General features: G+C 41.6%; 1 protein-coding gene across 2 annotated transcripts in view; it reads left to right on the top strand.

The window, feature by feature from the left end:
- ITPR2 (inositol 1,4,5-trisphosphate receptor type 2) overlaps window positions 1–22392 on the top strand; it is a 319703-nt gene that overhangs the window by 68630 nt on the left and 228681 nt on the right. For both annotated transcript variants that reach the window (XM_075898795.1, XM_075898803.1), the window contains exons 6-10: window positions 2579–2677; window positions 3185–3268; window positions 5474–5620; window positions 6817–6912; window positions 21230–21274. In XM_075898795.1, coding sequence (XP_075754910.1) covers window positions 2579–2677; window positions 3185–3268; window positions 5474–5620; window positions 6817–6912; window positions 21230–21274 — 471 coding nt within the window. The remainder of the gene's footprint in view (window positions 1–2578; window positions 2678–3184; window positions 3269–5473; window positions 5621–6816; window positions 6913–21229; window positions 21275–22392) is intronic.

Below are 22392 nucleotides of genomic sequence, written 5' to 3'. Positions count from 1 at the left end.
GTCTTAAAAAGTTTAAGAAACACTGCAGTAGATGAAGTTACTCCAAATTCATACTGGACTTCAGGGTTGCTCTAAATTACCAGTCACAAGGACTTCCTAGGGGCCATTTTTCTGGCCCTGGATTGCCAGAGTACAGTGTGTTCTGGCCATGGCTTCTGCCACTATACTAGGGGATTGAGTAGAAGATGGTTGTGTGGCCTTGGTGGTTGCTCTTTGCAAGAGGAATTGCCAGATGCCCTGTTAAATTAGCTTTCCTGTTAAATTTGCACCCTGTGATGTGGCCCAGAGATTTTAGGGTTATGGTTAGGCTCTCACTAAAGTCAATGGATAGATTCTCATTGATTTAATGGTAAATTGCATCATACCTTAGAAAATATCTAGTTGGGTTGGAAAGTGAAAGTTCCTAGACCAGAGACGTATTAATTAATTACTTCCACAAAGTGAGAGCGAGAAATAAAATTAAACCGGTTCAGATGTCTGTAGGAGTCAGAGTTCCTTCCCAGATCTGTGTCTGGATCCGCACTGCTGTGTTGTATTCCTTACTTCTGCCCCCCATCCCCCAGGCACAGTCTTAGATTTTAACTCTCATTGGATAATTCCTTTTTTAAAATGGGATGCTTGGTTATGTGTTCTCAGTAATTTTTGTTATTGTTATAATCTAGCTGTACTTTCAATGGATTTTGAAGTCCTGATTCAATTCTGCAGGATACAAGACTGATGGTTTATTTTGGTTAATGAATTGTCTGATCTTAACTTCTTACATGGCTGTAAGTAAAGTCTGTGTGAAGCATGGCATGCAGGAATGTATTGCATAAGTAATGCACCTTACAGACACATTTTCATCATTGTGTTGGAGTCCCTTAATAAACTTCCTGGTTTTGGATCTGTTGGGATTTTGACATGTATTCTGAGCATGATGAAACCTTATTTTCGTACCAGAATTGATTTAACTCTTAATGTGCCAACTTCATTGGCATTGATTTCAATGCAGTAACACGCGGGATGAATTTGACCCAATGTGTTTATTAATTGCATTGTTAGCAAATCAGAAATCAACTTTGTGTTTGTGTTCCAAAAAAGCATGGCTCTCACAGCATTTCTCATGACATGGAGCACAGTTTTTAGAAGTCACTTCCTTGTTTTCCTCTGTCTGTGTGCTTCTAGACTTGCTGTGAACACCGTAACTAAATCAGAGCATCAACACCAAAGCTGGAGCAGGGCTAATACTGTTATTCTTATTAGATATTAAGATATTCCCTTTGTTAGGTGTGAGCTGAATTCTTGTCACATGAATCTGTTGTTATTTTCTAGGTTGGAAAGACCATTTGACATGTTGTTTTCTCCAGAACTGTCCTTCTCGTGCAGCTCAGGCAGTGCACAAGAGCTGGAATCTGGCTATAGCTGGCTGGCTGGCAATTTCTGCAGTAGGGAGGGATCTTTCAGTTGGCATGACAGGCACCTGTGGCATCCATCACCCATTGTATAGGTGCATTTCAGGAAAGGGGGCAGAGCATGCTTGCACTTTGATTCACAGATGGTATGTGATCTTTTAGGGCACGTCTAAACTACATTCCTCTGTTGAAAGAGGAATGTAAATGAGGCAAATCGAAAGTGCAAACGAAGTGTGGATTTAAATATCCCGTGCTTCATTTGCATCCAAGCACTTTTTTTGAAAGTGAAAGCTCAGTCTCGATGCAGTTTTAGAAAAAAAAAACCCTTTTTTGAAAGAACCCGTACTCCTGAAAAAATGAGGAGTATGGGTTCTTTCAAAAAAGGTTTTTTTTCCCCCTGAAAGAACTGCATCTAGACTGCACTTTCACTTTTAAAAAAGTGCTGAGATGTGAATACGCAAATGAAGTGTGGGGTATTTAAATCTGTGCTTCATTTGCACTTTCGATTTGCTTCATTTACATTCCTCTTTCGAAAGAGGAATGTAGTCTAGACATAGCCTTAGAGAGCAAAGCCAGCTGGAGTAAAATAGAGCCCTCCTTAAGCTGTTCTAACTCAGACCAGTCCAAACATGGGGCTTCACACATTGGGCTTCAGTCTCTCATCTAGGCTGATTTGAACTTGATAAAACAGACAAATACAAATCTGGCCTGAAGCCTCTAAGGCTTTTGGGAAATCAAAGACAAAAGGATGGAGACTATTAGCAAGAACTGCAGAGGGATCCTTTTCACAAACTCTGGACTTTTTTTTTTTCTTTCAAATTTTACCTACCACTTGGCTGGCAGTGCAAGGGAACGAAGGGCACTTAATTCAGTTTTTATCTGGATTGGTTTGTTTTTACAGACCTGGAATTGATAGGGCCATAGGACCACCTTTTTCACCAACATATCCTGCCTGGATCTAGTAGCAAGGTCACTGAGACTTGTTGGGGTGCAGTTTTGAAGTTGTACTGCTCACTTGAGAGCTGTGCTTGCTCTGGCTGGGACTTAATTCTGTGGTTTCTGAATTGTCCTTGGAGGTCGTTGGCTACGTGAAGGTCCAAGAGCATCTGCTGAGCTGAGCCCTATGTGTAGCGTTGCTTCGTGGCTGATTACCTGCGTCTAAATTGTCGTTTATTTCTGGCGTTCAGATAGTTGTGGGAGACAAAGTGGTGCTGATGCCAGTCAACGCAGGACAGCCTCTCCATGCCAGCAATATAGAGCTTCTAGATAATCCAGGCTGCAAAGAGGTGAGTTGAGCAGAGGAGGAGTAGCTGGCAGTTCAGAATGTGCATGCTCTCTGCATAGGTGGTATCCTCGGTTCCAGTCAGCAGCATACATCATCTCTACCTCTGCTGCTACTGCCCATGAGAGAATGGCCCAGGTACTTGGCAACCTAAAGGCAAAACAAAATGTATTTATTTCAGGCCTGATTCTACAAGGCCCTGACAGCTTCCTGGGAGTTGAGTACCTGATTCTCTTGCAATAGTCACTCAGATAGTCATTCAGCTTCTCTCAGGCTCAGGCCTTTAGGGTCTCCCATTAGAAAGCACTAAACTAGTTAAACATTTGGCCCACTCTAGATCCATCCTTATCATTGTCACCAATCCTTATTTATCAGTGTAACTGTATGAGATGGGAACCCCATTACCAGGAACAAAAAGATCTTACTGTACCCTTTTGTGTATTTAATGCTGATTTAGTCTTTAACGAACCAGCAAATCCTCAACCTATAGATATGTATATATTTTTGACAGGTAAATGCTGTTAATTGCAACACAAGCTGGAAAATAACTTTATTCATGAAATACAGTTGCTACCGAGAAGACGTTCTTAAAGGAGTAAGTATGAGTCACCTATTTGTTATCTTGTCTGTACTGAATTTCAGGATGTGTAACCATGATGAGGTTAATTGCATCTAGGGGAAATATTACAAAGAAGTAGAAATAGAAAACCATCTTACTGGAACAGCCAGAGCTATCTTGCATTACCAAGAATACTTCTCCAGTGCTCTATACCAGTCCATGTATAATAATGCAAAGGAAGAAACTGGCTTGCTGCAGGGCAAGATGTGGTACAAACATATGAGGAAGTCTCTGCCTTGAACAACTTACACTCTCTTTCTGCATCTTGGCTAAAACTATAAGAAGTATAACAAGCAGTTGGAGGGTGCGAGCACCAGCAATTAGATGCTGCTGCTGTAAAAATGAATCATGTGCACAACTCAAGGGCTCTGCTGCAGTTGTTCATTTATTTAAAATAAAACTACACGCAGTCCTCCGGTGCTCCTTCACTAGCTGGTATCACCTGGCAATTTCATGGTAGCAATGGGTTTTGAGGAGGAAAGTGGAGGAAGACAGGCCGGGTGCTTTAAACGGCAGTTTGGGGAGGGTGTTGCATACTTAGGGGTGAGATGGAAGACAGCAGGAAGGTGCCTGTGGAAGAAGCAGGTGGTGGGGACTGGCATTGTTAGTAGAGCAGACGGGGCAGTGTGCAGGAGCCGTGTGCTAACAGACAGGAACAGAGAAGGAGGGGGGGTTAACTTGTGAAGTGTGGGTAAGAAGCTTGAGTCTGATGCAGAGGAAAAGGGGGAAACCACTGGAGGGATTCGGAGTGCGGGGGGTTACTGCAGGCAAGGACATTGGTCTAGAGAGGTGAAGGTAAATGCAGGTGCCAGGGAAAGCAGAGAGGAGGATGCTTTAGTGGTGAGGCTGAAATAAAACCTGAAGTTGGATGGGGAGAGGGAGAAGGTGGGAGCTTTAAAATGTTGAGGAGATGGAGGAAGGAGTAGTGTGACTTGAATCCAGCTTCAGTGTGTGGGGCAAGAGAGAGGAAGGAGCCAAAGATAACACCGAGCAGCAGGGAGGACAGAGAAAACTCAGGGAGTGTGTAAAGTTTGGGGGACAGAGACTAAGGTTCTGATCCTCCCCTGCCCTGGAAACTTATGCTGTAACTTATGCTTGTTCCCAGGAAACTTGACATGATGCCAAATCAGAATGTTTAGTATTTCAGACCCATCTAGCAGAGGTGTAAGTGACCACCCAAAAGATAAGACAGTGGAGAATGGACCCGAAGTTCAGCTTTAGTCAGATTTCATTCCAATGGATGGTAAGACAGTTAGGAGGAAACATTGAGGAGAGAGAGAGATGCTGGGATGAGTGGAGGACAGGTCAGGAATGGAGCATAAAGATGGCAATTGAAGCCAGGTGAGCCAATGAGATCCTCTTAAGAAAAAGTGGAGAGAGGAGAAGAGGACCGAGTCTGCCCTTCAGCACCAGGAAGTGATAGGGGAGAAGGAGAAGGCTTTCTGGAAAGAGACCTTTGATAAGCAAAAGGTGAAGTGAGAGGATCGAGTCGCAAAAGCAAAGGATGACAGATCAAGAAGGAAGGATCTGACAAGTAGGGTCAAAAGCATCTGAGATCTTAAGGTAAATGAGGATTGGGTTGAGGTCTTATGGTTTGGCTCATAAGTGAACCTGACTCTCTATCATCACAGCACCAACGCTCAGTTTGGTATTTTTAGGAATCTGTTAGAAAAAGCCTAGGACAGGAATAACTAGGTATTGCTCTCCATGGTGAGGTACATTGTCAGAACTGTGTGGAGGGGAAGCTTGCACAACCCTTGGCTATATTATGCCTTATGCACACTTCTAGAGCGTGCTGTCAGCTGCTCATTTTCATCAAGCACTAACTATGCTTATTCCAAAATAGAAAACCAGTTGAAAAATTCCTTAAACTTAAATCATCCCAACGTTGACTGTCATCATCTTTTCAGTGTCATGCTTTCAAAGCAGATTTTATTTTCGTTAACCTTTCACAGGGTTTATTTAAGAACAGACTTTAAACTCCTAGCCTGTCTGTCCTGTAAACCGTGATGCTTTCTCTGTTTTGCATGAGTTCCCAGCAATAGAAAATAAAGTGATAGGTCCCATGTACACCAGTGAAAATCATGTGGACTCTGTTGGATTCATATGGCTTAGAGCCTTAGACTCTTGCTCAGAGTTTCCACTTGCTTTGTCTTCTACTTCCTTCCTCTGTTTCTTTAGGGGGACGTTGTTAGACTGTTCCACGCAGAGCAAGAGAAGTTTCTGACCTGTGATGAATATGAGAAGAAACAACATATCTTCCTTCGCACAACATTGCGCCAGTCAGCCACTTCTGCAACAAGTTCTAAAGCACTATGGGAAATAGAGGTATTTTTTGCCCATTATAAATATTTTAGGATGCAAATGCAGCACTGAGTAAAAATGCATCATTATGCATCATGCCTGATCATTTGGTATCACCATATACCTCCCAGTAAACAATATTTGTATGAAGCAGTTTGTGTAGGATGAATGCTTAAGAGATGCTTTATTACTACAATTGTGAGGGGAGAGGATGTTCTCTTGCTTTATATAGTTGCATAGAAGCAAAGGGCCAAATTGAAACCTAGCATAAATCTGGTCCAAGATAGGCATACACAGAATCTCAGGTGAGACATGTATTTGCTACAAAGGTATATGGCAATAGTTCAGAGCGCCAATTTAGCAAACTAATTGAGTTCATTTCTCTTCTACAGAGAATGTTCTTAAAATTAGACATGTGCTTTGCTGAACGGGAATAGTGTATCTTAGAAGATTAGCAGGTTTTGTTCTCATAAGAAGAAAATGGACCAGTTGATGGATCTTAGAACCTTTACTTCCTCCCTATCCATGGATCCCAAACTGCTAGACATTTTGAAAACAAAAGGCTTCTTAGTTGGGCAAACCTACATTTTTGCCTGGATAGGGAACTGCAGGAGTGGGCCCTGTATATCTATGTACCACTTGACTTGTTACTTAGAAAAAGACACCACCAAACTGGAACGCAGGAAGTAACACTACAAAACAGTTGAAGACATAAAGGAAAGAATACGTTAGCCTCTTCCAATGACAGTGGGAATATTTGGCCAGTCAGAATATAATTATCCTGATGTCATCATATATACTTAGCAAAAAGGGCTGTGACACTTTTAATGTTTGTATTGATGGTGTAGTCATGTTGGTCCCAGGATATGAGAGACCAAGGCTATGTCTACACTGCCACTTTTTATTGGATAAAGGTACACAAATTATGCTCCACAACTTGTGTACCTTTTTCCGATAGTTTTGTTGGAAGAGGCTTTTCTGAAATTTGGCTTGTCTACATATGATCTATGGCAGATTTAGGTTAAGCACAGAATTTCACACTGTATAAAATATTTTATTATCATGGAATTCATATTGTGCAAAATATTGACAACATTCACTATAGTAGAATTAGTATTTTAGTGTAATGAAGACAGCAGTATCTCTGAATGCACTGTTTTATCTGTGTGTGATTCTCATGGTTGATTGGTATGACTGATAATCTGTATTTCTGTATATAGGTTGTACATCATGATCCGTGCCGTGGAGGGGCAGGACAATGGAATAGCCTGTTCAGATTTAAACATCTAGCAACTGGAAACTACTTAGCTGCAGAGGTAAAAACAGCATCTAAATAAGAAGAGGTACCATGTAACAAAACTGGGTGTGATTCCCTCGCACCAGACAACACTGTGCTGTACATTCTTCTAATTCATAGCTGTTGGAGTGTTTTTTTTTTATATTACAGGACAAACATAAGTAGATTTAGGACAACTTCTGTCTTTTTCTTTTCAATTGTCTCATTCACTGTTGGATCAGATTTTGTCACTAGTTGCACCAGTGCATATCCTTCTGATGTGAATTGCCATAGTTTGATTGAATACAATCATTCTGCCAGTCAGAGTTGGCAGCAATTGGGATAGGTTCAGGATCTAGGGGTTCCTTTTAAACAGTACAGCACAAAAGCAGCTGAAGTCCCCACCCAGTGACCTGGGACAATTACACACCACATTGTGGGTGCTTCTAAGAGTCAATACTTCCTGTCTTGCAAGCACATAGTCTGAGAGTAGCAAAAGCTTTTAACACGAGGAGGGAAGTAACTGCATTAATTTGGGAAAATACCACAAGCAGAGTTCTTAAACATAAACCATGAGCAAAAGACACATACTCAAATAGGTTGGGTAGTGTCCTTTTCCCCTTAGGGTCTTCAGTCCAGCAACCCAAAAGTCCCTTTAACATGCCCATCCCTTCCCTGCACCCCACTCACAATTGCTGTCCTTGGTCAGTGTAAACTCAGGATTCAAAGTGCCATCTGCAGAGTTCACCTCCCACCCTGGGTGGAAAGGAGGCACATTACTCGCTCTGCTGCTTGGCCCTCACGTGCAGCCCGTCGTGGCCAGCCACCCGACCAGTTGGCCCCTGCACTTTTCTGCAGAGCTGTGCTCTGGCCCTCTCTGCCAGCTCACTGAAATGTCTTCAGGCCTCTCACTTTAACACAGCTCTCAGTGATTTTTTAGCTCTCAGTGACTTCAGTTGTCACTGGGGGGGGGGGGAACGTCACTGCTGCTGTATGTTGTGTAGTCTCTTTCACCAGAGACACTGTCCCATAGCAGGTCTAATACTTAGGCTTTAGTGATTTCAGCTCTGCAGCACATCACAAGACTCTCAACTGAGTCCAAATTAGCTTTCTTATTTCACAGTGGAGTGAGGACAGGTCAAACGGTGTCTAAAGCACTTAAGCATAGCTTCCCCCCTTACCTGTTCCCCATCCTCTCTCTACTCAGTGGGCTTTGGAACTCATGTCCTCTGCCTAGTGAGTGCTGTTTAATTGAGGGCAAGTCCCTCATTTGGGAAATGCCAAGTGCAGTTCTGTTGCCCTGGATTCACAGAAGAATAACAAAGCTTTATTACTCCTGTCCCAATAATAGGGGGCGCATCTCCACAGCACCCTAAACTTGAAGTAAGGTACACAATTTGTGACTCTTATCTCAAATCTATTTCTAAATAGCTTATTTTGAAATTTGGCGTATCTACACAGCACCAAATTTTGATATACCGTGCTATTTCGAGCCTTCCCTTATCCTTTGTGCAATGATGTTTACCGCTAGTTGCTGAAACTTCAAACGCCTTTGGAGTGGTACCCCTTAGTTGGCTAACTGGAACTTGTTCAAACTAGGCCTTCTTGCAACCTGCCGATAAAGAAGGGGCTTTTGGTATAAAAAGGCTGAGTTAAATCAACATGGGGCTTTCTTTTGATTCAGCACACTGACAGGATCCTCTCTCTCTGAATGGGGGGGAGGGGGCAATCTTTACAGAAAGGTTGGGAGAGCTTTGGCTTACAAAGGCCTCATAAGACCGAAGGGTGACCTGGCAAGCTTTTCGCACCAGAATCGGAATGCTTTTTCAAGTGTTCTCCATACTGCTTTTGCCTGAAATAATAAACATGTAATGCTTTGTGAAAGCTACTTGGTAACTGGTATGCACAGTTGTAACCCCCTGAAGAGAGGATAACTCAAAGGTGTTGGGCCCCAGTATGACCGGTGAGGAAATCACAATGAAGTGCAAAAGTATGCGTGTGTCTCTGCCCAACAGAGGTGATTTCTGAAATTCCGAAACCTTATGCAGGTGCCCCCAAGGAAAGCCAGGAGGGAGGTCAAAGGTGCAGTTAACACTGGAACTGTGACAATCCCTTTATAGTTCGCTGGCCAGCCTCACTTCACTGCATTGCTGTGGTGTGCTCCCAGTTTGTCTAAAACCAGCTGGCTCTATTCTGTGTGTTTTAATTCTGTTATAGTAGTGGCTAGTGCCCCTAACTGAGATCAGAGCCCTGTTGTGCCAGGTGCTATGCATGTTACAAGAGACAGACCTACCGTAAAGAGCTTGCAGGCTAAATAGACAAGACTAGAGTAGAGGAAAAGATCTCTCTTCATTGCCCTTTAGGGAGGGGGAGGTCTGAAGTGGGCGATTTCCAAGTTTACCTTGAGGAGTACTGGCTGGCTCTGCTTTCATCCAAGTCAGACTTCATCTGAACAAAGGTTTTAACAAGGGCATCCTAAATCTGCAGGTCAGTAGGGGTGTGCTGCCATGTGTGCGGAATCGTAGTTTAGAATCTTTAAACCTCTGCACCAGGTTTCCTGAGGAAATAACTGGCAAGGAGGTTTTCAATATGGAGAGCAGCATAGGCACAGTGCAATAAAGCTGGGAAAGAGTTCAGGTTGAACAATGGTTATGTGCTGCGCCTTGAGAGATGCAATTAATTACTGCATCTCTGAAGTGTGGAAAACATGCTGGTGGAGATGTTTAAAGGGAAAGCTGTCATAAAAGCTTGTGAACCATTTTCTGTACAGTTCACATGTCAGGCAGGGCACCTCAGCCAGCCAGCCATGCTAAAGATTTATAAAGAGGCAGACATCTAATGTGTGTGAGGTGACTTTAGATCAGTTGAGCAAGGCTTACTGAGCGCTTGTCTGCATTCCTGCAGTGGAGTGAGATTACTCACGGTGTGATTTATTAACCATGTCTCACATGGGCATCACTTGTTTTTGTTTAAGATATCTGGTGTGGAATAATAAATGCAAACGGAACAGAAATTCAAGAATAACTAGACTTCCCTCCCCGTGTAATGGTACACGTTCTGTCACAGTTGAGCTACTGTAAATTGTATTTCATAGCAGGTGTTTACTTGGTGCATCTTTCAGTACGTCCGCATAGTACATCCCTGGAAGGGCTCTGCCTTAGAAGGTGAGTGGAGATGGCTCCCAAGTGATCAGTGTTTGGAACTCTGCTCCCTCAGGCATAAACACTCCCCAAATAGTGACATCAGAAAGCAGCCCTTATCTAAATTCCCTGCTGGAAAACTGTAAGTGCGAGTTTCTGAGTCCACTGATGTCAAGGGGAATTTTGCCTTTGACTTCAGTCGAGGCAGGATTTCATCCCCAAAGAACTGACCCAAATTGTCCTCCTAAGTCAGTGTCTCTAGGCAAATGTATATCTGTTAAGAGCCAGCTCACAATTTTTCCGGGGTTCTGGAACAATTTGTGTACTGGGGTGCTGAGAAACAGTGAACCAAATGTAAACTCTGTATATAATGGAAACCACTTCAGGCTAGGGGATGCTGCAGCACCACTTCCCTGCACCCTTAATTCTAGCACTATGCAGTTTTTTCTGTTCTCATAGAGTCAGTAGATTCAAATGTTCTTTTCTAACACTGGACCCAGCAAAGATTCTGCAAGTTGTTTTTAAATCCCCCTCCCCATCCACCTTCCCACCAGGTGACTAGATGGCAAAAGTCAGATAAGAGGGAATAGGTTGCCTATATTGTAGACTGCTAATATCAGGATAGTCCTGATAATATCAGGACATCTTGACACCTTTCTCTGCCTCCTGATGATTTGTAGGATTGAGTGAAAAATTGTGGTGCTGCAAAACATCAATGTATTTCCCACTTTTTTTAGTTCTTTCAGTGTATCCAGTGTAAAATGCTCCTGAATTTGTCTCTGCTGGCTTGGAGCTGCCAGCTCCAGGAACAGCATTTCAGATGCTGCAGGTTGGGTCCCAAGCAGCTGTGTCTTTCTCATGACCAAAGCTAACCTTTTCAGTGTTCTAATCACCAGGATAAAAGTCTCTTTGAACTGGATGGCAGCTGATTGATTGTGCTAAGCTAAAACACACACCTCTTATACTCCCTTGGCGCGTGTGTGGGCCACTACTTATGTGATTATAAAACTGGGAAATCTTTATTGGAAAATGTACCAACATTTGGTATTTGAGGACTTTAAATGCACCGAGCCATAAAAGCAAGCAATTCAGGGTTAATATTATCTTTTCATATTTAAGTTCTCCAGTGGGATTCATGCGTCACTGCACTAAAACAAAGAAAAGTACATGTAGGAATTTCAAATCCTAGTTTGTTCAGAGACCTCTGGATAGGCAACCAGAATACAACGGTGACAGACAAAAATCACAAGACAGTATGGAATTTGTTAGCACAGTCCATGATAATTCTTTTATTTTGTCAAATAGGGTGGGACTTTTGGAGCCATTGCCAGTTCTGGCAGTAGCGGTCCCTCTTACTCTGCTGTTGCTATAGTCTGATTGAGTTAAGATGAAGGAGTTAAATTGGCAACTTTGAATTTTATAGGATCTTAGCAATTGGAAATAGGAACAACCTGCTAGATCATTAACCTTTCCCCTGCAAATGCAGGGTGCTGTTGTCAGATTATTGTTTTAATTCTGTTCTAGTAGCACCTAGAGGCCTCAGCTGTAATCAGGCCTCCACTGTGCTTGGTGTACAAACTTGTAGTAAGAGACAGCCCATACACTGAAGAGCGTATAGTGTAAAGAGACAGGACAAAGGGCTAGAAGGGGAACAGAGGAAAAACGACCTGCATAAAGGTCAGTAGTAGAGCTAGGAGCTGAATCCAGATCTCTGGACTCCCTGTCCAGTGCCATGACAACTGACTGAGCAAGGCCTTTAAGTCTGTGAGTATCTTTGATGTCAGTGGGACTTAAGCCCATGCTTATGGGGGTAGAGGACTCATCGGGTATTAAATTCATATGACTGGGGTCTTCACTCATGCAAAAATCCCATTGACTTCAGTAGGAGTTTTGTATGAAGACCATAGGATTGAAGCCTTGATATTGGCCACAAAAGATTGCTTAAAATTTGTACCTATAAATAGCATATATGATACCTCTGTTCCTCCTAGAAGAGGTGTGTGTTTTGTGATTGGTTTGGTGGGTTATTGAGGCATATCTTACGATGTTTTAGATCTGATTATTGGGATGTTACCTTTTTGATCTTCTTGGGCAGTTTTTTATTGTTTGAGATACTTTATGTACTTGGATGCTGTAAAGTCTGAGTGTCCCATAAATACAATTTATTATCCCTTCATTGATATTGCTGTTTTCATGTTGAAGTCCAACACTCTTATACCTTCCCATGCTTTTCTTGTGTTTCCAGCATCCTTGTGACAAAGTAATTTAAGTATCCAGAGCCAAATCCTGCTCTTAGGCACACCAGAATATTTCCTTCCATCAGTGGAAGTGCACCAGCAATGAACCTGGCCTGTTATTTCTCATGCAGTACAGACTTAGGCTTGGATCCTGCCATCCGATACACCAGTGAAGACCTATGTGCCCATGTGAAATTTTAATGACTTCAGTGGAATTTTTCATAGGCTTCTCAGAGTGTCAGGATATGAGCCTTGGATTAGAACAATCCAAGAGTTAGAGTTCTGTTATGAGCCACAGTCTAGCTTAGGGATGTAATAGTATAATCGGTTAATCACCACCAAAAGCTTATCGGTTAATGCTATAGACAACGTGCGTTCTGCTCCCCTCCCCTGCTAGTAAATTTTTTTACCAGGCTGGCTGACAGCCCAGCTCAGTCCTGGCTTGCACAGGGTCCAGGACCTATCCCTGCTGCAGCTCTGCATTTAAAGTTTATTAAGAGCCAGGTGGGCAGGCAGCCTGGCTCAGTTTTGGCTAGTGCTAGGTCTAGGAGCTCACTCACCCCCTGGACAGAGGCTGCTGCAACCCCACGCTGCTGCCTCTATATCTTTGGTGTGGGGCCGGAGTGCACTGGCTGCTGGCCACACCCTGAGGACTATAGAATAGTGGAGTAACAGATAAGAACTCATGAAGTTAATCAACTATTCAATTAACCAATATTTAATATCCCTAGTCCAGCTGGAGGAATTGTTCACTAGAAGTACCAAATTCCACAGAACATGCTCAGTTTTGAGGGGTCATGGTTCAACTTTCATGTGCATACATTTCTTGAAAAGGTCAGGTTCAGCCCTTGTCCAAAGAGAAGTGTGGGTTTTGGCAGTGTCTAAGGTTTGGGTTTTGGGGCTTGTTTGGTGTATCTCTTTCAATTTCACAACTGTTCTACACTACTTGTGAGCATCCCTTACTTCAGAAGTCACTACAAGTTATATGAATTATATTTTATTTACCAGGTAATTCCACCCCCCCCCCCATTCACTACTTCTCAATGTCTATATGGAAGATTGTGTCAAAGATGTTTGAGAGAAGTTGATAAAAGTTCTTTTTTCTCTTGAAAATAATTTTAGAACTGCTTTACTACATCTATTAAAACTTATTCTGGTTCATATTATGTCTCAGTTAAAAAAAAAAAAAAAAGCTTCAGTAAACCATATTATACAATAAATAACCAAACAAATGGTTATTATGTGGATGGTCAGGGTCAAAGAATCTTGGTGTATTTGATTTTAAGTAAGTAGATTTGTACCAGGGCAGAGTTTTTAGGCCAATTCAACTTAAAATTAAAGCTGATAGAAGATATGTTCCCAGAGTCCAACAACACTTAATTAGCCCATGAAATCCACTGCTACAAAGTACCGGGAAATGTAATAGGATTAGGAAAAGAGCTAGATATTTGTATGAGTGAGATCTACCACCGTAAATATTAGCTAGGATAAAAATGTAAGGGATATTAGTCCTCATGCTTTAGGACATAAGCAAAGATTAATTTCCTGGAATAATGAAGAAATGATTCCCAAATGCAGGTTAATCAGTAAAAGGTTTTCTTGCACCTTCTTCTGAAGCACCTACTGCTGGTCATTTTGGAAACAGGATACCAGACGACCCAGTCCATTAAAGCAATTCTCATATAATAAGGGCATGCAAAGTGCATTGGCTTTGGCTTCTTATTCAGTTTTTGATGAGGGGAGTTTGAATTTGTCAGGGATCTTTAACCACAAGATGCCAAAGGAGAGGCTGGTTTTTGCCTGCCACATTCCCCCCTCTCCCACTCTTTAAGGCACCATGTAAGTATCAGCCTTTGGATACTGGGGTAATGGTAGATATGCTTATATGTCTGTTAAGTGGATGCAATTAATAATGGAGACTTAGGCATATGTGGACATTGTGACGTGAAGCTTGCCACAAAATACAGAGGCACAGAACCACAGTTATGCCAACTAGATTGCATGGAAATGAAACATGGGCATTGAGAAGGTCTGGAGAAGACTGGGTTGACGTTTCTGATTCTTACTGTCTTTGTCAGCTGCTCCATATTAAATGACAGGACAAGATAAAAAACAAGGATATTTGAAGCAACCACCCCAATCAGCCCTCGTTGGGTTTTGGCTGCTTTCTTGGTATTGACATACTACAATTGAAGATCCACAAATTCCAAAGCCTGTGCACTAAGGAATGCCGCTACAAGACCCGCAATCCTGTGGGTAACAAAAGTTTCAATGACACAGTGAGGTTGCCTGGGCTGGACATCAGCTAAATAGCCAAACAGAGCACTGGTTGGAGACCTCATTGGAGATTAATCCAGGTGGTGCACAATCAACAAGGATGCCATGTCTCCTTGGGATTTGCCATAATGATGAGTAGTGAATTCTGCAAAGGCCCTTATCTCACAAGAAACAATGAAGCAAATAACTTGAGATGAATCGCTTTGTTTGAGCATGACACTATAGATCAGTGGCCACTCACCAATCAGGAGATAGGGATCTATGGGTAGATCCTGAAGCCTCTGACAGATGATCCTGACTGGTTTGGCCAGGAGGCTATTAAGTTTTGGTAATTCAGCTGCTTCTCCCCCCTCATCCCCTACTCTGCCTTCTGCCCCTGCCCTCTGTCTTGGACCTGCCCCTGGGAGCTTCCTGCATGCTGTGCAAAGTGGGGGAGGTAGAGGAGAGGAGCGCAGACACCACCAGGGTGTTCCTCTCCTCTGTCCCTGTACTCCATCCTCACCGAACGAGCAGCGAGGGGATTCAAAGAAGGGGTGGGGCAGGGCAAGGTATTTTGGTTTGAGGAAGATGCTGAATTGACTGAAATTCAACAAGTGATCTTGTGTTTAAAAAAAAAAAAAAAAAAAAGATTGGAGACCACTGGTCTAGATCCCTTTTCTTAGGAAACCTATTAATTATTTGCAAACAGGAGAAACCACCACCAGATGGCAGTACATGCTCAGTCCTTAATTTCTCAGACAGCTGGGACATTGAAAATTTTTTTTTTAAATTAGCTTCCTGATAGAACACTGTAAAACTCGAAGAGTGCTTCAAAATCTGTTCTTTATTAAGACAGTCACTTTGTTATGTCCTTGTTATAAGTAAATATAATGTCCGATAAATTTGTCAGTTGGGCTGTATGATCAAAGGGAGTGCCAGAATTAGAGTGAATCCAACATGCTGCAGGGTATTTTTTTTTAAACTGTTCACTGTTACAGATTTTTGTAACAAACTGCGGTGTATAAGAAATGAAGAATAATTTAGGTATGCACATAAAGATGAAAGAAGTACAGAGAAGTGAGAATGGATTACTGATTTACAGAGGCACTCTGACCTGTTCTGTGATCTCATTCATGCTTGACTATAGCTCTTTAAAGTGACAGTGTTAGAAACTACTTTGCTGGTTGCATTTTAGTCTCTGTTAATTCTAACTTGTATAAGGGAGGGAAGAGGGAGAGGCCTGCTGCCCAGCATGGACATTCAAGATCCCATATTACTAAGGACCAGTTTTCCTAAGATATTTAAGCACCTAAACATGCCAACAGGTGCTGAATGAGATTTATAGGAGCACCTAAGCAGACGAGGCACCTAACGCTCATTTAAATCCATGTAAATGAAGCGCCTTGCCTGATTTGGGTCTTTTCTGAAAATCCCACTAGGCACCTTCTCTGCATCTTTCACTGCCCAAGTATCTTTGAAAATCTGGCCCTAGGAGCAAAGGCTTTGTCCATGTTTTCTATAGTGTAGTTTCCTACCAGGTAATTTCCATTCATCCTAGTGTTGGCTGTCAATCAGTGGTGCTTGTACATATGTGTATGCTGGAGGATGGAAGGCATTGTAGATGCAGAAAATATTATTTTGATTGTTTGTTATTTAACAACTTATTTTCATGAACGGAAGTGGTTATTTGTCGTTTTTCTCCTTTCCTGTCTGGCATTCTGCTTCATTTCCCAGACAGAAAGAATGTAACCAATCTTTTTGTTTGCAACAGCTGACCTGAGGATTTTTTTTTCCAAAACAGTTGTACTTTTCCTTCCTTGTGATGTAAGAGGAAGGATTTGAGAGGTGGCTTGGTTTTTTAAGGGTTTTATGTGTTTTTCATTATAGAAATATCTGTAATATCAAACTTGATCTTTCCTAGTTCTGTTGAACAACAACAGGAAAGTATAAAGGATTTTTATTGTGAGATCTTCACCCCACAAAGAGGTGACTGTTTTTTCCCCATATGATCAATATTGAGGCTAAACAGCATGAGGTTGTCCTACCTTATCCTGGGGGTCCTACTCTCATGTGCAGGAAAGTGCAAGGGGAGCGTAAAGCTTCCTTTTCCTCCCTCTCGCATCTTGCACTCAGCGAAGCTTGGGTGGAGCTGAGAATCAGAATTTGGGGTGTGGGACAGGCTTTTCACCATGCCCAAGTTTGACTGGAGGATGGTGGGGACCGTATGGAACCATTTGTGGTCCCCTGGTCCTCAACTAGGCTGCTGCTGGAACAAATCAGACCTTCATAGTAACTGATGCCTCTGGCGTTGCTGCTTCCCCTTTTTTTCCTGAAATGCCCCTGGTGTGCCGCCTCCTTTCTTCTTGCACCAGGGATTGGAGAAGAACTGGCACAGGATGCAGTGGCAACTGGTGCCTGTGTGGGGAGAGAGTACAGGGAAGGCTATTCAGAGTGGCAGGCAGGAGCCATGCGGGGGCACCCCATTTAGCAATTAAAATTTGGGAATGGGAGCAGTGTACCTCCCAAGTGTTACCACGAGTCACCTATGACAGGCTGAGTTGGAGCTAATTCTGTCTCCAGTTTTCCACTAGCCTGTTGTTTATCTGCCCCAGAGAAATTCTCCACCGAATGTCCCCATCCATTTAATGCCACTTATGCTTCACAAAATAGCTTGGACAGTGGTGTTTTCCCCCTGGACACTATCCTGATCTGTTCAACGTCTTTTCTAAGGAGTGCCTTCAATCCAGTTCTCCTTCAGCCAGGAAGAGAAACGAAGGCTCATTTAAAAAAAAAAACCCTCTAAAATAAAAGGCTTTAAGAATTTAAACCTACTTCCAAGGAAGATTGTCTAGAGTGTCGTATTTATTGGTGATCAGTCAGGAACTATTGCCAAACACTTCAAGGATGTTGCATGAATCTGTTTAGGTATATACACACAACCAACAGTTGTCCAGCAAGTTCATATAATAGCAAAAGTCCTGTTGAATGTGTGCAAAAGTCCTTTGGATTTATTGAAATCTAATCAGTGTACTGTTAACAGAGAGCAAAGCAAAACTAATGAGGATGAAAGATTTGGGAAGTGCATTTTTTTTGTATTTTTAGCATGTTGCTCCTGTTGCTTGGGTACAGTATTAACGAGTTTGAGATCTAATCAAATGGAAACTGCTTTATGTTTGAATTATCTCCTTTTATATTTTGTCTGTCAGTGTTTCCATTAAAAAGCCTGTTTTTCACCCAGCCATTAAAATGCTCTTTGAGTTGAAATTTGGTGACTTTTTTTTTCCTGGATAGACATTTTAAATGTTCTTTGCTTTTGAAACAAAATTTAGTTAAAACCAGTACGGCTTTTTATCTTCTCTTTAATTAAGAAGCATCTAAAAATAGCCTTTTCAGGCATTTGTACTATATTCTCTGATCTTTAAAAGCAACTTATTTTCTTAATGTGAAAATTCCAAGCGATTCATCCACAATATAAATTGAATGATGTAATTTAAATTGCTGCATGTAAAATCTATGTTATGACAGAGAGAAGATCTTTTCCTTTCTATGGAGAAGCCCCTATAGGTCTTATACAACATGCTTGGGCATAGTATTAGATGTTTTTCTGAGCAGATGAAGTGTGCAGGAAAATGATCATGTGGTTAAGGTTCTGGGTTGGAATTCAGAATATCAATTCCTGACTCTGAAACAGACTTCCTCTGTGATCTTGGGCGTGTCACTTTAAGACGCATTGTTTCTGATTCAGTTCTCCATTTGTAAAATGGGTCTAATAACACCCTTTCCCTTTTCCTTTCCTTTCTCGATCTGTCTTACCTATTCAGAATGTAAGGCTTTTTGGGCAGGAATGGTCTCTTACTGTGCGTTTGTAACAGTGCCTAGTACAGCAGCTCCGATCTCATCTGGAGCCCAAGGTGCTCCCACAACACGAATGATAAGCCCTCGGATAGGCTGTCACTTTGTGAAAGCATGTGCTAGTATAGGCTATCAACAAGAGTCAAACATGGAAACTTCAGCATCAACATACAGCTCTTTTCAACTGGAGCTAAGCTCCCATTCTTTACATGGACTAGCCACTAGAGTGAGACTTGTCACACTTAGCCAGCATGTTACGTAAGACATACAAAAGTCTCAGTCTGCATACTTAACGCTCAGTGGAGGACACTTCACCAGATACTGATCTAGTGAATTCTGCTTCAGTGAAATTCCTTTTAAATTGTATGGTCTGTGAGTTGATGAGAGTCTTTATGGGGTGCAGAGCATACACACCCTCTCTTTTCCTTTTGATTTTCATCCACTAACCACCCTCAAAGCTCTCATCTCCCTGCAGTTTCAGCTTCCTGGTGAACTAGAAATGATACAGCTGTACTTCATCCACTGCATGAGAATCTGGTGATGACAGGTGGGCTAGGTGTTGTGTACGGATGGGCCTGGTGAAAATGCGATTGCTTGCCAACATGCAGAATCTGCCCCGTGTGTGTGCATAACATACATGGTGATTCCACTAGCTCTGAGCTTGCAGGAGTCGCTGTACACTGCAGCTTTCCTTATGGTTGCTTGGTTAACCTCTTCATTCGAGTGTGGAATGGGAACCAGGATATGCCCTTATAAGATGACTGCTCCGTAGTTACTTGTGCATTGGCTGGGTCAGTGTTTACATATGGAATTGAGGTGGCATAAAGCATGCCACATAATAAAACATGTTCTCTAGACTCTCTTAACCAGCTTTTCAATAATTGGAGGTTTGAAGTCTGGACTGTTACTTTGTGAAACTCTCCCCTGTCCTCCACCCTGCCACCCACCTGCCATTAGCTAAAAATGCCCAAATCTCAATTTGTTGAAATAGAAGCAGTGGTGGCCTGGTATGGTTGAGTTTTCTGTCTTAGAGAAGGAATTGTTGGAAACATACTACATCTACTCTTAAAAAGTAGCACACAGTGAAGCTGTTATAATAATGATTTGTTCAGCCCCTCTGATCTGAGCTAGGTAAATTCACAATCCATGGTTGTCATACTGTATATTGGCTGCGTATTCCTCCTTGTGCTGGCTGTTTGGTTGAAATCCAGTGCTGGATGCTAAAATAACACTGCAACTCTAACAAATCCGTTGACCTGAAAAAGCCTGAAGGATGACTTAGCACAAGTAGGATCCATTTTATTTCTGTTTTCATATTTATAGTCTAAATATTTCCACAGATAGTCTGGATTTCTAAAATAATGAAGTATTTTTATTAGCATTCTATATACAATATTCCTATTGTTTGAGGAACTGTGAAAGTGTTTTATGTAAATTGGAAAGAGGAATGTGAAGCATTAAGACTTTATCTGAATATATTTTTGTGGCGATTGTTATTTCTGGTAGTGGTAAGAATACTATAATTTAAGAAAGCCCCTCATTTTTTTTCAAGTCTTTTGTCTTTGTTTAGTCCCAAAATGAATTATTTTGAACAGTTAAACATAACCCATTCAGTTATTTTGAACAAAATAAGTAGGGAAATAATTTACTAGGCTTTATTGTTTCTATAAATGCCTAATTTTTCTGTGCAGAAGTAACTCAAAAATGGCAAAATTGAAGGCCACAATCCTGCAGCATGGTCTACTACTACACCCATGGGGAGCCCAATAAATATCAATAAGATACTATTTGTTGGCACTACTTGGCTTTTCTTTTTTTGTGTTATCAGCAGAGCTGTTAACTTAAGTTCTGATTGTAGGATCAAATTCTGCCCCCAGTTATACCTGTGCACTTCTATTGAAGACCATGGAGTTTGCCTGGGTGTATCAAAGCAGAATGTGGCTTGAGAGCATATATTGATCCTTGAAGTGGATCAAGCAGGGGGAATGTATCTTGACCTTGGGAATCAGGTTGTGTTTTCATAACTGGCATTTAAACATTCTTAAATAATCTTATTTTGAGCTCCTTGGGGGGCAGCAACCATCTTATCATTCTGTGTTTGTACAACATCTAGCACAGTGGAGTCCTGGTCGCTGACTGGGCTTCTAGCCTCTACCACAATACGAACAATAAGTAATTGTTCTTTAACATTTGATTTGGAGTAAATGTGAGCGAATTAACTTGGATCCACTGTTTTTACTTTATCTGGTGTAGCTCAGAATGTGAGTAACCCCCCTCAGGACAAAATATCAAAACAGATGGTATCACTGTACACCCAAGCTTCTTGCACCACTTTGTAATAGTTTAATGCATTAAGTCTGATGGCCCTACAGTGATGTCAGTAAGTGTTTTCAATCTCCAATATTAATGGATAATCTGAGTTACATAGCAGTTAAACCCTTGTGCACTTGGCTGTGTCTTCGCTATGTGTTTTGCTCTCTCTGTAAAATCCTAATGGAGGCAATGCACTATAGTATTATCTCAGTGGAGTTAGTCAAGGGCAACCCCAAATGGAAGATGAAGTGTTGACTTTGACTAACTATATGGCGATAAAAATTACCTGTGCTTTGTCTCCACTAGGATTTTACAAAGTCAACTCAGGATAGTTAGTACTGATTCAATGGAAAAACACCACTTTTTTTGCAGTGAAGATGCAGCTAGTGGAACTGAATCCTGAAATTTTGGTTTGCAGATGCTAGCTTCAACCACTGAGCCTTGCTTGGTTGGTCATAGACCAATATATTTAATGGGTAACTGAGCCAAAACTTGCTAAGCATAAAATCAGTCTAAATATGATTAAACAAAGTTTTCTAATAAATGGTTTATTTTTCAGCTTAATCCACATTATCCAGATGGCAGTGCTGAAGGAAAGGTCATGGTAAGTGGAATGCTTCCTTTAAATGTATTTCAGGATGTTTTGTTGTAGTATCAATTAATACAAAGTGTCAGGCCTGGGTAGAAGGAACATTTTTATTTTACTTGCATATAAAACACAAATTATGCATACTCTTAATGTCTCGTGATAGCCCATCAGGGTGCTAGGTGGTGTAATTCATTAAAGATCATGAAGTGCTTTGAAATCTTTGAGTGGAAAGTCCTATAGAAAGAACTGCGGGAAGTGGTGGTGGTATTTGTCTATTCACCTTTTCTTTAAGGCCACGATATTGTTTCAGTTGTCCATAAAGTAGGCAGGAAGGGAAAAAGAGAAGAAGAGGGTCACAGAGTGCTGGAAAGAACTTATCAGCACTTTTGATTACTATAGTCTCTATTAGGGTAGCTTTCCTGCTGCTTTGAATTCTGCTACCACCAAGAAATATTGTTAGGTAAAGTTTTCTCTTAAGCTGTGTCTAGATTACATCCCTCTTTCGACAGAGGGATGTGAATTAGGCACTTTGAAATGGCAAACGAAGCTGGGATTTGAATTTCTCATGCTTCATTTGCATAATCATGTTATGGCACTCTTTCGAAAAAGTGCTATTTCGAAAGTAAAACCGTGCTCTAAACCTGAGGTTTACAGGATCTTTTGAAAAACCTTTTTGAAAGAACCCTGTCTAGACCAGGGTTTTACTTCCAAAATAGTGCTTTTTCAAAAGAGCGCCATAATGTGATTATGCAAATGAAGTGCAGGACATTCAAATCCCAGCTTCATTTGCAATTTTGAAGTGCCTAATTTACATCCCTCTGTTGAAAGGGATGTAATCTAGATGTACCCACAGGGTATGTCTATACTGCACGCTTATTTTGAAATGAGCTATTCTAGAATGGTTATTCCAAAATAGCTTATTTTGAAATAGCACATCTACACTGCAGGGAAGCCTCAAAATTAGTCCAAGGTAGGCTTCCATAATGTAGACGTGCTATCTCTATTTAGAGCCCCAGTAGGTACTGGGGAGGAATAACTTAGAATGGCCCTGGAAAAGGGCTATTTCGAAATAACAGCAGTGGAGCGACTACACATGCCTTATTTTGGAAACGGCATTATGCCTCATAGAATGA

Source organism: Pelodiscus sinensis, chromosome 1 (assembly GCF_049634645.1).
Source record: "Pelodiscus sinensis isolate JC-2024 chromosome 1, ASM4963464v1, whole genome shotgun sequence".
Taxonomy (NCBI): Eukaryota; Metazoa; Chordata; order Testudines; family Trionychidae; genus Pelodiscus; species Pelodiscus sinensis.
Note: the sequence above shows the minus strand (reverse complement) of the source record. Positions and strands in the feature narration are given on the sequence as shown.